We start from the raw sequence: 14,869 nt of genomic DNA on the forward strand, positions 1-14,869 counted from the left end.
ATGCTGGGACTGTGAATCCAATCGTCTTTGTAAGTCTGCCACTCTTACAATCATGTTTTAAGCTTGATTTTCAGCTCAGTCCGTCTCTCAGTCACTGGAGATGAGAACCTCTTTAACATGGCCCTGGAAGCATTCTGGCTTTTAAGTTGATTGTTACTTGAGCTGAGCCTGTTATATTTTTCCTTCAGAGCTTTGGTGGCAGTTAACAACAGTTAACCAACTCCACAATTGCCATAATTATCCTCACCCCCCTAGTTTTTAAGTCTAGACCAGTACTTCTTAGACCATCTATTGGTGAGGAATCATTAAAAAATATTTTGTGGGGGTGCCTGGGTGTCTCAGTCAGTTGAGTGTCTGACTCTTGATTTTGGCTCAGGTCATGATTCCAGGGTTGTGGGATTGAGCCCCATGTCCAGGGCTCTGTGCCAAGCATGGAGCCTGCTTAAGATCCTCTCTCTCTCTCTCTCTCTGCGCCTCTCCCCAACTCTCTAAAAATAATGAAAATATTCTGTGGACTGATGAATTACTAGAAAAATTAAATAAGAAAGACATTCATGATGCAATAATAATTTTTAAAATTATTAAGTTCAACAAGACATAAAATATCTTCGCCAGTTTACTATAAAAGTTTCCATATGCTTCTTCTCAATTTCTGTACTTGTCAGAGGCTGGGATCAAACAGTTCATGAACTAACATTGGCCTAGGGATTGTACTTTGAGTAGCACTGTGCTAGACCTTTTGTATAAGTCAGTGCCTTCCCTTTCATCTGCATTCCACCTCAGTTCATCTCAACACAGAGTTTTAGCAATTGTGATGCTAAAGCATACCAGTATTGTCACCTTTCCACTTATTATCAGCAATGGGGTCCTCATTATCATTTGGTTGGTATGTTATTGTATTCCAGAAACTCATGCTGAAGGTCTTTTTCCTACCTCCATTCCAGCATTAAATATCTTCAGTTGGGTTCCCTTAGAAGCATTACCTGAGCCAAAGGTATGAATGCATATAGTTTATTTGGGAGTTGATCTTCGGAAGCCCTGGTAGGGGAGTGGGGAAGTGGTACAGGGAAGGGAAGAAAGCTGGAAAGGGTGCGTTATTGTGCAAGTTACTATTGTGGGAACATGGGCTCAATTCCACTTGGAAACTTAGAAACAGATTAGGGCATTCCTCAGAGTTATCTTTTCCAAGAATTATTGGCTGATGGCTTCTCATGGGCACATTGACTCAGCATTTTTGGACTGCCTTGGGGATTTGCAGACTGAAAAAAAGCTCCCACAGAGAGGTATATGTGCTTGCTGCAAGACGCCACCAAAATAGGAATCTGGGCAGGCCACTGACAGCATCTATTTACAGAGAGGTGCCTGAAGGTCTGTTCATGCAGAGGCATGAGGTCATCCCCAGGCATATGCCAGGGTGGGGTGGGGACTAGAGATGGAGCCAGCTCATAATGGTCATTCAGAAGCTGCAAGAAGAATGTAGAAAAGAGCAGGGTGTGGTAAAAAAAACGTGGTACGATTCAGGTCTGTCAGTGACCAAGGATTTTTGCAACAAGGGTCAGGGGTCTCATTACTCATGAGGTGTTTATGGGGGAGTAGTCATGTGGTTTGTTACAGACTCAGACTGGGCCGGGCTATTTACCTGCCAACGAATGAGACAGGGCAGAGATTTACAGAACTTTTGTTAGTTAACTTAATCTAGTGATGTTTCAAGTCTTTTTCTAAAAATCCTACAGAAGTGCCTCTGAGGTCTGGCATCAGCCAAGGTCAGGCTGTGAGGCTTCCACTCCTGCTTCAAGCACAGTAGCTTTGTGTTTACTGTTTTCTGAATCAGACAGTATTTCTGCTTCTGAAAGAGTAGTTGAAAACCACTGCTTTAATCTATCTGTGGAGTTTGATTTATCTACTTTTGGATGAATCCATTTGTCAAGTCAGAAGGTCAGGTCATAGGGCAACTGATGCCCTGTTCCCTGGCACTCAGGGAATGTCATTGGGTCTTCTTGAGAGTCACAGTGCCATTTTAAACTTTGTTTCCTCCACTCTCTTTCTAAATAAACCCATGGCAGGCAGGGATGTTCAGCACTGTCATCCTGTATCTCTGGAATAACATTCGTTTACATCAGAACACAACCCCAGTGGGAGTCCTAGGGGAAGGTGTCAATACATTTCTAAGTCAGAGGATTTCAGGGGACTCCTTTATTTGCCTCCACCCCAAACTCTAGCCTCTGTTCTTCTCTCCTTTCACAAGGAGAGTACGTGTGGACCTGGCAGACTCAAGCTTCTTTCTCACGGCCTCTGCTTTCCTAGCACCTTGGACAGGGACACCCGAGGCCCTTTCCAAGACTATTTCTCTCAGGGGGACAATTTACTCTTGGCTCTGTGCATGTCAGCAGAGCTCTTAAATTTCGAGGACAGTTGGATGAAATTGGATGTAGCCAATTTGCATGTTCAAATAGATTTTGTACACATGGGCGTATGCACTCACATCTCTAGGGACAAGGGGGGGAAATGATGTTTGACAGCTCATGGGCAATGAGATGACAGTTTGCTCTGCTTGCCTTTGAGCATGGGCCTATGTAATCTTGTGCCTCAGTTTCCTTTTATGGAAATGAGAGGTGAACTGGGTGATCTCTGAGGTCTTGTTTGACTTTAGTGTTCCATGATTTTATATTTGTGGGGAAACAGGGTGGTGAGAAAACCAGTGGTCCACATTGCACTGTGTAGTTGAAGGGCAGCACAAATGAGGAGAATAAAACTGCTTTGCACAGTCTTGGCCTGCCCAAGGGCAGATTCAGTGTTTGGATATCATCATGATGAGAAAGTTGGGAGGTGTAGGGGGCGAGCGGGCATCCTTCTTGTTCCCAGGATAACCTCCTGCAGTCTTGGTGTCACTGGGGTTGCTGTGGGTAATACAGCAGGTCATCACAACCCTCTGGCCTCATTTGGTGTACAGTGAGGCTATACACCTCCCAGGGTGGTTCAGGAGAATAACCAGGAGGCTCTTGGGGTATCACAGACACTCATCAATTTGACGTTCCTGCCTGGCCCTGGATCTGGAGTGGTAAATTTGGGCAAAATCCCACCACAACTAGATTCTTCTCACTGCCTCATCTTTATCTCTTACTGCTCCCACAGCTCAAGGACTTTTTCTGCAATTGTCCCTCCCCTTCCCTCTCCTACATCATTAATTTTTACCTCTCTACACTCTACCAGTGTTCCCATCAGAATACAAACATGTTATAATAATATCTTCAATCTTAAAAAAAAACCCTCCCGTGACCCACACATACCTCTTCAGCTACTCTTCAATTTCTCTGCCTGCTTTGACAGTGAAACTCTCTGGTAACTTGCTGCTTCCACTTCCTAGCCTCTGATTCTCCTGTGAGGCCATTCAGATCAAACCTTTGCTTCTACCACCTCTCTGAAATAGCTCCTGCCAATGTGGCCTACTGCTAAATTCAGTGGTCAATGCAGAGTCCTCATGTTGGCCTGTTAGCAGCATTCCTTACAGTTAAATCACAGTGTTTCTTGAAACACTTTCCTCCCTTGGTTCACACTTACTGTTTGTTAATGGTCCTTTTTGCTGGTTTTCCCTCTCCTTCCTGACCTCTTGCTCCTGCCTTCTAATGCCCAGTACTCAGTTCTCACACCTGTCCTCTATGTTGTTCCTCAGATTTATATCCCGGGTCTTGCTCTGACCTCTCTGCCCTGATCACAGACACATCTAGCCAGCTTGCTCAATATTGCCACTTGGTTGTGTAATAGACACCTCAAACTTAACACATCCTAACCTGAACACATCTTAGAAACTGGCCTTTCAGACTTCCCCATTTTAGTAATGGGCAAATTAATTTTTCCAAATGTTCAGATGAAACACCTTAGAATCATCTCTGACTTCCCTCTTCCTCTCACTCTCTATATCCAGCATATCACTGGAATGGGCAACCCTATCGGTGAAATAATCCTGCCTCCAACCCCTGTTCCCCACCTCCACCACAACCTTCCTGCAGCAATGTCACCATGATCTCTTACCTAACTAGTGCAGTAGTTCACCCTCCTGTCTCCCTGCTTCTGCCCTTCCTCCTTACAGTTGAGAATGATAGTTGTGGTTCTGAACGACAATTTTAAAACATGTCAGATTATGTCATAAATCAGTGCAAAACAATCCAGTACATCCCCATCTCTCTCAGAATAAGCTCTACATGATGTAGTCCTTCCCTACCACTCTGACCTCACCTTTGCCCTTTGCTCACTGTCCCAGCCACATTACACTCTGATGTGCCAAGCAGAGTCCCACCCAGAGCCTTTGTACCTGCTGTTCCCTCCTCTTGGAATGCTTTTCTCCCCAGACACTCATGATACTCATCCCCTTACTTCTTTCAGGCCTCTACACAAATGGCACGTCCGCAGAGAGCCTTCCACACATCCTATCTAAATACACCTTTGTCATTCTCCCCCAATTCTTTTTATTTTAAAAATTTAACAGCTTTATTGAGGTATAATTGGCACACAATAAATCATGCATATTTAAATTGCACCATTTTGGTAAGTTTTGACATATGTAATCATCAGTGAAACCATCAACACAATCAAGATGACTTATCCTTCCATTACTCCCAAATGTCTACTTGTGCTGCTTTGTAATCTCTTCCTGCTTCTCCCCCGCATTCAAGCAATTACTGATCTGGCTTCTGTCACTATAGATTAGTTTGCATTCTAGAATTTAATATAAATGGAATAATATAGTACACATTCTTTTTTTGTCTGGCATCTCTCACTCAACATAATTATTTTGAGATTCACCCATGTTATAGTGAGTATCAATCGTTTATTCTTTTTTATTATTGAGTAGTATTCCATTGTGTATTGATCCATTCACCAATTGTTGCATGGGGTATTTCTAGTTTGCAGCTACTACACATAAAAGTATTGTGAACATTCATGTACAAGGCTTTGGGTGAGCATATGCTTTCCTTTCTCTTGGGTAAATACCCTGGAGAGTAATGACTGGGTTGTAAGGTAGATGTATGTTTAATTTTCAAGCAACTGTTAAACTGCTTTCTGAATTGTTGTACCATTGTACAAATCAACCAGGAGTGTATGAGTGTTGGTTCCCCCTATCCTTGCCACAACTTTTAGCAATTCTAAAAGGTATGCAGTATTATTTCATTGTGGTTGTGATTTAGAGCTCCCTAATTACTAATTATATGTAGCATTTTTTTTCATGTGCTTATTTGCCACCCATATATCATATTTGGTGAAGTGTCTCTTCAAAACTTTTGTCCATTGTATTAGTATTCTGGTGCTGCATAACAAAAAGTACATACTTATTATCTCATGAATTCTGTGGGTAAGGAGTCTGGGCACAGTTTAGCTGAGTCCTCTGTTGAGGATCTCCCCAGACTGCAAACATGGTGTCTTTCTGGCTGATTTCTCATCTGGTGGCTTGATTACAGGAGAATCTACATCCCGGCTTATCAGGTTGTTGGCAGGACTCATTTCCTTGCAGCTGTATGACTGGGGCCCCAGGTTATTACTAGCTGTCTCATCTGGAGTCTACTCTTACCTCTAGAGGCTCCCTGCAGGTCCTTGCCATGTGGCTCTCTCTGAGGCAGTTCAAAACATGGCTTTTTGCTTCTTCAGGAAGCCAGTAGGTGAATTTGTCTCTCTTCTGTCTGCCAAAATGGAGTTTTATGTAACATAAGGTAATCAGGGGAGTGACATCTCATCACCTTTGCCATAATCTATTGGTTAAAAACAAGTCATAGGTTCTACTTGTACTCAGGGGAGGCATTTATACAAGGATATGACTTATTAGGGATCACCCTGGGGTGTGCTCAAGATTCATTATTTTATTTGGTTGTCTATCTTTTATTATTGAATTTGAGAGTTCTTTATATTTTCTGGATATATTTTTTTTAAGGTCTCACATATTTATTACTGAACTAACCTACTGGTGCAGAAGCATAGTAACAGAGAAAAATCATTTCCCCAATGAAACATGTCTACTGTTCAGGTAGTAATGATGTTTACAGAGTGATAGGATATGAGCATGTGACCTTCATGCAGCATAAATATGTGTGTCATCTCATGTGTAATCCCTTACAGACCCTGCTTGGTTCTTTTCCAATGCCTCCTCTTGGAGTTGTACCTGATTTTATTACCAGTTTTCATCTGAATCCACTGGGAAATGGGATGATTCTGCTTTTGTCTCTTGGCCAGGAGTCCCTTGATTCTAAAAGTCTCATGAGAAAACATGATGAGGAACAGTCAATCGCACACACCATAATGGCAGAGAAAAAGAGAGATCTGGAGGTATGTTTTTAAATTAAATATAGGGATGCCTGGGTGGCTCAGTCAGTTAAGCATCCAACTCTTGATCCCTGCTCAGGTCTTGATCTCAGGGTTGTGAGTTGAAGCCCCATGTTGGGCCCCGCATTGGGCCCCATGTTGGGTGTGAACCCTACTTAAAAAAATAATCTAAAAATATAATTTTCTCCCAGTTTGTGACATGTCATTTTGTTCTCTTAAAAATGTCTCTCAAAGATCAGAAATGTTGAATGTTGATGAAGTCCAATTTTTCAGTTTGTTCCTTTATGGGTCATGCTTTTGTGTTGGAGCAAAGAGATCTTTCCCTAATGAAGTCATAATGGGTTTCTTCTATATTTTCTTTTAGGAGTTTTTTAGTTTTATATTTAGGCACGTGATCCATTTTGAATTAATTTTTGTAAATTGTGTCAAAGTATGAATTGGAGTTTATTTCTTGCCCATGGATATACTGTTGTTGGGATATTGGTCTTTGGTTTTTTTGTAATATTATAGTCTGGTTTTGGGATCAGGATAACGCCGATCTCAGATAATGAATTGGGAAGTATTCCTCACCTTCAGTTTTATGGGAAAGTTTGTATAGAATTAATATTATTTCTTCCTTAAAATTTTGGTAGAACTTGTCATTGAAACCATCTGAGCCTGGAAATTTCTTTGTAGGAAGAAATTTGTTTAATAGATATAAGGTTATTCAAGTCATCAAATTCTTGAATGAACATTGGTAGTTTGTGATTTTCAAGAAATGTGTCTATTTCATTTAAGTTGTTGCCTAGTTTATAGGCATAAATTTTTTTAAATAATATTCCATTATTATCCTTTAAATATCTGTATAATCTGCAGTGATGTTGCCTCTGTTATTCCTAATACTGGTATTTTTTTTCTTCTTTTTTCCTGAAAACACTAGAAACTCATCAATTTTATTTATGTTTGCAAGAAACAGTTTTTTGTTTCATTGATTTTTCTATATTGCTTTTCTGTTTTCTATTTCATTGATTTTTGCTCTGATCTTTATTTCCTTTCTTCTACTTATTTTGAGTTTAGTTTGGTCTCCTTTTTTTAGTTTCTTAATATGTGAACTGAGGTTTTGAGACCTTTCTTCTTTTCAAAAAAGGGGTTTGGTGCTAAATTTCCCCAAAGTAGTGTTTTAGTACCATCTTTCAAGTTTGTTCTGTTTTTGTCATTTTCATTCAGTTCAAAATACTTTCTATTTTTCATTTTGATTTATACTTTGACTTATGGGTTGCTTAGAAGTATGTTAGTAAGTATTGAGAAACTTCCCGGAGAACTTTATGTTATTTATTTCTAGTTTAGTTCCATTGTGGTCAGAGAATTTACTTTGTATGACAAATTCTTTCTGATTCATTAAGACTTTACGTTTATGGCCCAGTATATAGTCTATCTTAGGATATGTTTTGTGTGCACCTGAAAGGAATGTGTATTCTACTTTTGTGGGTGGAGTTTTCTATAACTATCAATTGGGTCATGCTGATGGATACCATTACTTAAATCTTCTATGTCTTTATTGATTTCCTGTCTTTATTGAAGTTCTTCACTAAAATGGTCTCCTTATAGTTTTATCATTTTTGTTTCATGTACTTTGAAACTTTATTACTAGATGCATCACCTTTTGGGGGATTGTTTTGTGATATGGATGAGTTGACCATTCTATCATTATGAAATGACTTTCTTTACCTCTGATTATATTCTTTACTCTGTAATATACTTTGTCTAGTATTACTACAGCTACTGTACCTTTCTTTTGGTTAGTGTGCTATATACTTTCCATCCTTTGGCTTTTAACATATTTGGTGCTTTTATATTTAAACTGTGTTTCTTACAGACAGCATACAGTTAGGTCTTGATTTTTTTTTCCTCCAAATTTAACAATCAATTCTTTTTATGTGGAGTATGTAGACCATTTACACTTAATGTGATTATTAATATAGTTATGTTTAAATCTATTGTCTTGCTAATTGTTTTCTATTTGTTCCACATTCTTTGTTCTCATCTTCTTATTTTCTATCTCTTTTTGGATTATTTTTATTATTTCATATGTAAGATGATTATAGCTCTTTGTTTTCTTATTTTAGTAGTTGCTTTAGAGCTTATAATATACATGTTTAACAGTCTACTATCGAGTGTATAATATGAGAAATTTACAACAGCATACTTCTATTTCTCTCCTAACATCTTCTGTGTTGTTGTCGCCACATATTTTACTTCTACATGTTATAAACCCTACATACATTGTGATTATTTTTGTGTAACTAATTATTTTAAAATATATTTAAATAAGAAAGGAATCGTGTATATTTACCTATGAATTTACCATATTAGGGTTATTCATTCCTTTCTATAGATCTATATTTTCATCTTGTATCATTTTCCATCTTCTTGTAGGATTTTAGCATTTCTTATACTCCAGGTTTGCTGGTGGTGATGAACTCTTCCAGTTTTTGTATGTCTCAAAAGTCATTACTTTGGTTTTTAAAGATATGTTTGCCACTACAGAATTTTAGGCAGACAACTTTTTCTCTCAGTAACTTAAAGATGCTGTTTCATTGCTTTCTGGCATGCATTGTTGTTGATGAGATATCTGCTGTCATAGTATTCTTATTCCTCTGTCTACAACATATCTTTTTTCCTTTGACTGCTTTTAAGATTTTCTATTTATCACTGGTTTGATTTGATTATGATGTGCAATCTGTAGTTTTCTTCATGTTTCTTGCACTTGGCCTTTATTGAGATTCTTGAATCTACGGGTTTATAGTTTTTATCAAATTTGAAAATATTACAACCAATATTCAAGTAGTTTTCTGTCTTCCCTTTCTCCCTCTCCTCCTCTGACTCTGATTACACATACAGGAGGTCACTTCAAATTGTTCTACACCCTACCAATGTTGAATTTATTTTAAAAAATTCTCTTTCTCTCTGAGTTTCATTTTGAATAGTTTCTACTGGTATGTTTTCAAAGTATACTGATGTCTTCTTCTGCAATGTTTAATGTACTACTAATATTATATCATCAAATTTTATTTAACATATTGTAGTTTTCATCTCTATGAGTCCAACTTTTGTATCTTTTATGTCTCTACTTAGCTTTTGAATTATAGTTATAATAACTATTTAATATCCTTGTCTACTAATTCTAATGTCTGTGTCAATTTTGAGTTGGTTTCAACTGATTACTCTTTATCATCATGGATTGTATGTTCCTGTTTCTTTATATGCCTGGTAATTTTGATTAGATACCAGCCATTGTGAATTTTTCCTTGTTGGGTTCTGGATATTTTTATTTTCATATAAATATTCTTGAACTTTGGTCTGTGATGAAATAGTTTGTGATGAAACTGGAAATAGTTTGGCCTTTTAGGTCTTGTGGTTAAGATTTGCTAGGTGAGACCAAATCAGTGCTCAGTCTAGGGTTTATTATTACTCCCCGCTCTTGAGGCAAAATCCTAGAATTATGAAGTTTTACAGTATGGCTAGTGGGAACAAATACTGTTTCTGGCCCTGTGTGAATACTGGGTACCTCTCCTTCTAGTCCTTTTGGGTGATTCTTTCCCTTGGCTTGGATATTTTCTATACAGGTGCTTATTAGCACTTAGCTGACTACTCAATGGGACCCTTCTCCTGATCTTCAGGGTTATCTCTGTGTACATCTCTCTCCTCTTTTATTCTGCCCTGGGAGCTCTAAATTCTTTGTTCTGTCTGGACTCTCAACTTCTGTCTTCTCACTAAAGGAATCTTCTGTGATCCATCTTGGTTCCCCTTCCTTGTGCCTTGATCTGGAAACTCAAAGTAGGGACTACTGTAGGGTGCACTTTGTTTCTTGTCTTTTAGGAATCACTATCCATTGTTGACTGATGTACAGTATCTTAAAAGTCAGTGCATTATACATTTTGTCAATATTTTGAATATTTTAGGGAAGTGGATAATGGTCTTTCTTAGTTGACTGGAAACCTTAATCCCTTTATTTTTTCATAAGTTTTATTACCATCTGATATTACATATTTATTTGGTTTTTCTTTCTTTCTTATTAGATGGAGGCTCAATGACAGCGGGGATCTTTTTGTTCACTACTGAATCCTCTTTAAGAATAGTGCCTGCTACATAATAGGTGCTCAATAAATAGTTATTAATGAATAAAAGGATGGCAATGAATGAATGTATCCTAACACTTAGCCACCATTCCACTGCATAGATCTCCTCATGCCCTCTACCCCTGTCAGGTCCCTGCCTTTGTGCTTCCGCTCATGCTGGTTCATGAATGATAAACTCTTCCCTCTATCCTCTAAAATGCTTACTTATCTTTCAAACTGCACTTCCCATATGTTCTCCTCCATAAATTATTCTCTGGTTGTTATGGGTTATCCAGATTTCTTCCTTTTCCAAGATCTTTCAGCACCTAGAGTCAGAAGCACATAAATTACAATTCCAATGCTCCTTATTAAGGCAATGTGAGCTCTTTGAGGACTTTCTCTCATATATCCCTCTAAACCTGGCATAGCGCTGGTCTCAAAAAATACATGTTGGGGTCTTTGCTCTTTGCAAGCAGATTCTTTTGTTCTTTCCCACAAAAGAACATTTTGTTCTTGTTGTTTTTCCACAATAGTGCTTCACATGTGTCATGGGCTGGTAGCCTATCCTTTTTAAAGTTTTTAGAAGCCAGGGTATCTTAATTGGGTTGGAGCAGAGAATTTGGAAGACATTTAAGTTAGAACACAGGGTTTAGAAGTGGGACCTGGAAGAAAAGGAGGGACAGGTGGGGTGAGGGACTAGTATTTGGTGACCATTAATTTATTCTATCTTTGTTTATTTTCTCTTTTAACTGTCTCCACAGAACCATGGTCTCACTATGTTAATATCAAGGCTGACATGTTAAAACAATATTACTTGTTAATGAAGATGAATAATAGAGAATGATTGGATTTATGGAAAAACATGCTGCTATGGACTGAATTGTGTCTCTCCTTCTACCATTCATATGTTGAAGCCCTAACCTTCAATGTATTTAAAGATAAGATCTTTGAGAGGTAATTAGGGTTAGCTGAGGTCATGAGAGTCTCTTATAAGAGAGACACTGGGGTTCTCTCCCCCTCTGTCTCTGCCCTGTGAGCTAATGGCATGATGGAGGCCATCTGCAAGTCAGGGAGAGAGTTCTCATCAGGAACTGACCTTGATGGCACCCTGAGCTCTGATTTTCAGTCCTTAGAACTGTGAGAAAATGAATTTATGTTGTTTAATTACCCAGTCTATGGTATTTTGTTATGGCATTCCAAGCTGACTAAGACACTTGCCAATTAGTGTGTCACAACTTGGGTGGATTGGTTAGAGGAAGTCACATCCAAGGAGAGATACGTTTGTCATGTCCCTTGTTTGGCCTTGATGAGGAATCAGGTAGTGTTGATATTCCCCACAGATACCCCTGGAAGCCACCTTAATATATTGCTCAGCTGGTCCACTTCCTTTCCTGGCAGGGCTATCAAAAGCCCTCTACAGTAGGGTACAGTTCTTCCTAACTTCCTCACCTTGTTATTGGGGCCAAGGTCACCTTGATTGAGGCTGTAAACATGGGTTAGGTGCCCCAGGCAGCTCTGAGGAGAAAGTACTCTCCCTCTGTTAGATCAAAGGCACAGAGCTTTGTGCCCTTGAAGCATGAAGTTAGTTCTGAGGGTGAACTATAGGAATCTTTGGCCTCACTTACCAATGGACAGCAGAGTGCCTGGAAGGTAGCTCAATCCACCATTAACTCCTAATCTGCATGTATCATGTTCCAAATCCTCACCAGGTCTCCATGAAATTCCCTAAGGGTACAGCTTTCTCCTCTTGTGGTTTGTTTCTGATTTGTGGGATCTCCCTCCTCTCAGCTGCCATCAAACACAACCTCATGACTCTTTCTCTAGCCTACTCCCAACTGAGGGATGGTCTCACTACTATCCTTCAGCTCTCTCAGCAAGATACCTAATTCCACCCTTCCTGGTAATAGCCTGTGAACATTGTCTTTTGTCCATTTCCCCAGTTAATGTTTCTAGGGTGATATCAACCTGTTAGAACCCCTCTCTCTCTTTGGGATGATCTTACCTGCCAAACAAGAGGTCTGTTGGTCCATAGAAAGAAGATACGTTTGAAAGTACCCAGCCAACCTGGAAAACAAATGTCAACATTTTTTGCACCTGGTATACATCCTGGGGTGACCTCCACAATGAATACAATTCCTTTCTGGGAATGTGGCCATTTGAGACCCCAAAGATAATAGCTTGGAGATTTTTCCCTATTTTGATTTTTTTTGATAAACATTCTCTGTTTGAAAAGAACCTGGATTTTACAAATTCACCTGCTCATGTTTACGGTTTTAGGTCTTTTATCTCTCAGCCATCAGGGAAAAATTACTATGGCAGAAGTAAAAGTAGACTGGCCACTCTTATCTCTATCAAACTCAGGGAACTGCTGTCAGATCACCAGGCTCACATGACAGGGCTATTTTTCTTCTGGAGTTGATCTTGTTCCCTGGCAAGCTGGATGTGATTTGTCTTAACACTCGGATTCCCCTGCCAGAGTGTTCATGGAATGTTTGGACACATGGTCTTATAAAAATGATATTTTGAACTTTATTATATATACTTCTCTTGGACTGGTTGTTTTGGGGGTCTTGAGCACCCAAATTGGCAATACTCTTCTTGGACTCCACTGGGAGCCACTGGGGATGGGCAGATTACTTCTTTGTGTGACAAATCTTTTTAACAAATATTTATTTATTTTGAGAGAGAGAAAGAGACAGAGAGGGAGAGAGACTGAAAGCTGTAGAGGGAGGCAGAGAGAGAATCCCAAGTAGGCTCTGCCTCATCAGGGCAGAGCCCAATGCCAGTCTTGATCTCACAAACTGTGAGACCATGACCTGAGCCAAAATCAAGAGTCAGACACTCAACCAACTGAGCCATCTAGCTGTCACTGTGTGACATATCTTTAGAGACAGTTGTACTGATTGAAAGTGAAATTTCCCAATAAACTCATTTATGAATAGAACCTGTGGAATCAAACAAATGGTAGCTTGTGGAATACATTTGGGGGAAATTTAAATAGTAACTCTTCTTTATTGGGCCTCCTCTAGCATTATTGACTCTGTTAAATCAGGTCACCTCGGATTAATAACATTCAAAGGATGGATAATCTCAATCAGGTAGAAAGGTAATATGCCCTCTTGTTTAAATCATGGACACAACTGTTCTAGAACCCACCAGGCCTACAACTTTGTCCTGGGAAAGTTAGGTGGCCAAAGGGATTAAATAGGTATAAGAGCTTTCAGACTCTTCAAACTCAACATATTTTATCTCCAGGCCCTTGAGGTAGATGTATCATTTACTAGCAGAGTGTAAAAAACTTAAAATTGGGCTTAGTCGTCAAGCGTTCCAGCAAAAGTTGGCCTTAACTTCCTGGTGCCTAGTTTGACAAGAACTAGTTAACAGGCAAAAACAAAACATAACAAAATCTCAAAAGAAAAAACACCCAAGCATATACACAAATTAGCTGGATTGGTGAAGACCTGTGTAAACCAAAACATCAGAAACATCTAACTGGGACCTTATCAAATTTAAAGTCTGTTATAAATTTTACTTTGCTTGGAAAACACTTAGTTGTAATAAAACTCAGTGAGATGACCTGATTGTGGCGGGTAGATCTGATAATAAAAAACATAGTTCAGGACAATTACCTGAGGCACAAGGCTATTAAGAATATGAGTTCTCAGATACCAGTTGAGCTTATGGTAGCTTACCTTCCCAGCTCTAAAAAGCCCAGTGTTTGCAGATCCCTCACATTGTGTAAAACTGTAGCAGAATAGCATGCCAGAGGAAGATCATTTGTGCCTAGATCCACCACTGAGTGGTGGGTCCCCAGTCCTAGTAATTTGCTCACCTTTATTGACTCTATGAACATTGATCGACTAGCTGGACAAAGATGGTAGTTTATCCCATCTTTAAAAAGAGACAGCTTTCTGCCTTTCCCAAATATAGACTTACTAGTTTGGGGACATTCTATGGAAAATGTTTCCTTGATGAACTAACTGAAGCTTTATTTATGAACAGAACAATGTTTTTATGTGAGAAGCAGACAGATTTTTAGATAGGCTTTTCAACCACAGACCATGTTTTTAACCAATTACCAGATGGTGTTGAACAACATTAGATCATGTGAGGTTTTTGTTGACTCTTTCCTGGCCTTCACATTTATGGTGAACTAACACATGAGCTCACCAAAGATCCATAGTTACTGATACTCATACATGCTGAGTATTACAATTTTATAAGAGCAGTCAGGGTCAATAAATGGAGCAGTAAAATCAGGGAAGTGTTCTGAACTCCATCATTTCAATTTATTTCTTAATGGTTTGATATCACCTTCTGGTTGAATTGGATGTGAACACCCCTATAATGGTAAAAGCAAAAGCATGCATCGTTTTATTTTTAGATCATAATTTTCACTACCTTGAGCTAGGAGTGGCCTGAAGAGACAAGGGAGCTGATGCCTACTGCCAAAGGAAACCTCC

The 14,869-nt window shown here is 39.1% G+C and overlaps 1 protein-coding gene across 1 annotated transcript; it reads right to left on the bottom strand.

Moving 5' to 3' along the window:
* Nucleotides 1–6,099: 6,099 nt before the first annotated feature.
* Nucleotides 6,100–6,255, bottom strand: LOC122216887 (60S ribosomal protein L39-like). Its single transcript, XM_042933857.1, has one exon. The coding sequence runs from the start codon at nucleotides 6,253–6,255 to the stop codon at nucleotides 6,100–6,102; it is 156 nt and encodes a 51-aa protein (XP_042789791.1).
* Between the last annotated feature and the right edge of the window lie 8,614 nt (nucleotides 6,256–14,869).

This window comes from Panthera leo, chromosome B1 (genome assembly GCF_018350215.1).
Source record: "Panthera leo isolate Ple1 chromosome B1, P.leo_Ple1_pat1.1, whole genome shotgun sequence".
Lineage (NCBI taxonomy): Eukaryota > Metazoa > Chordata > Mammalia > Carnivora > Felidae > Panthera > Panthera leo.

Coding starts and splice junctions, on each gene's coding strand:
- LOC122216887 (XM_042933857.1), bottom strand. CDS start 6,255: ATGTTTTCTCATGAGACTTTTAGAATCAAGGGACTCCTGGCCAAGAGA.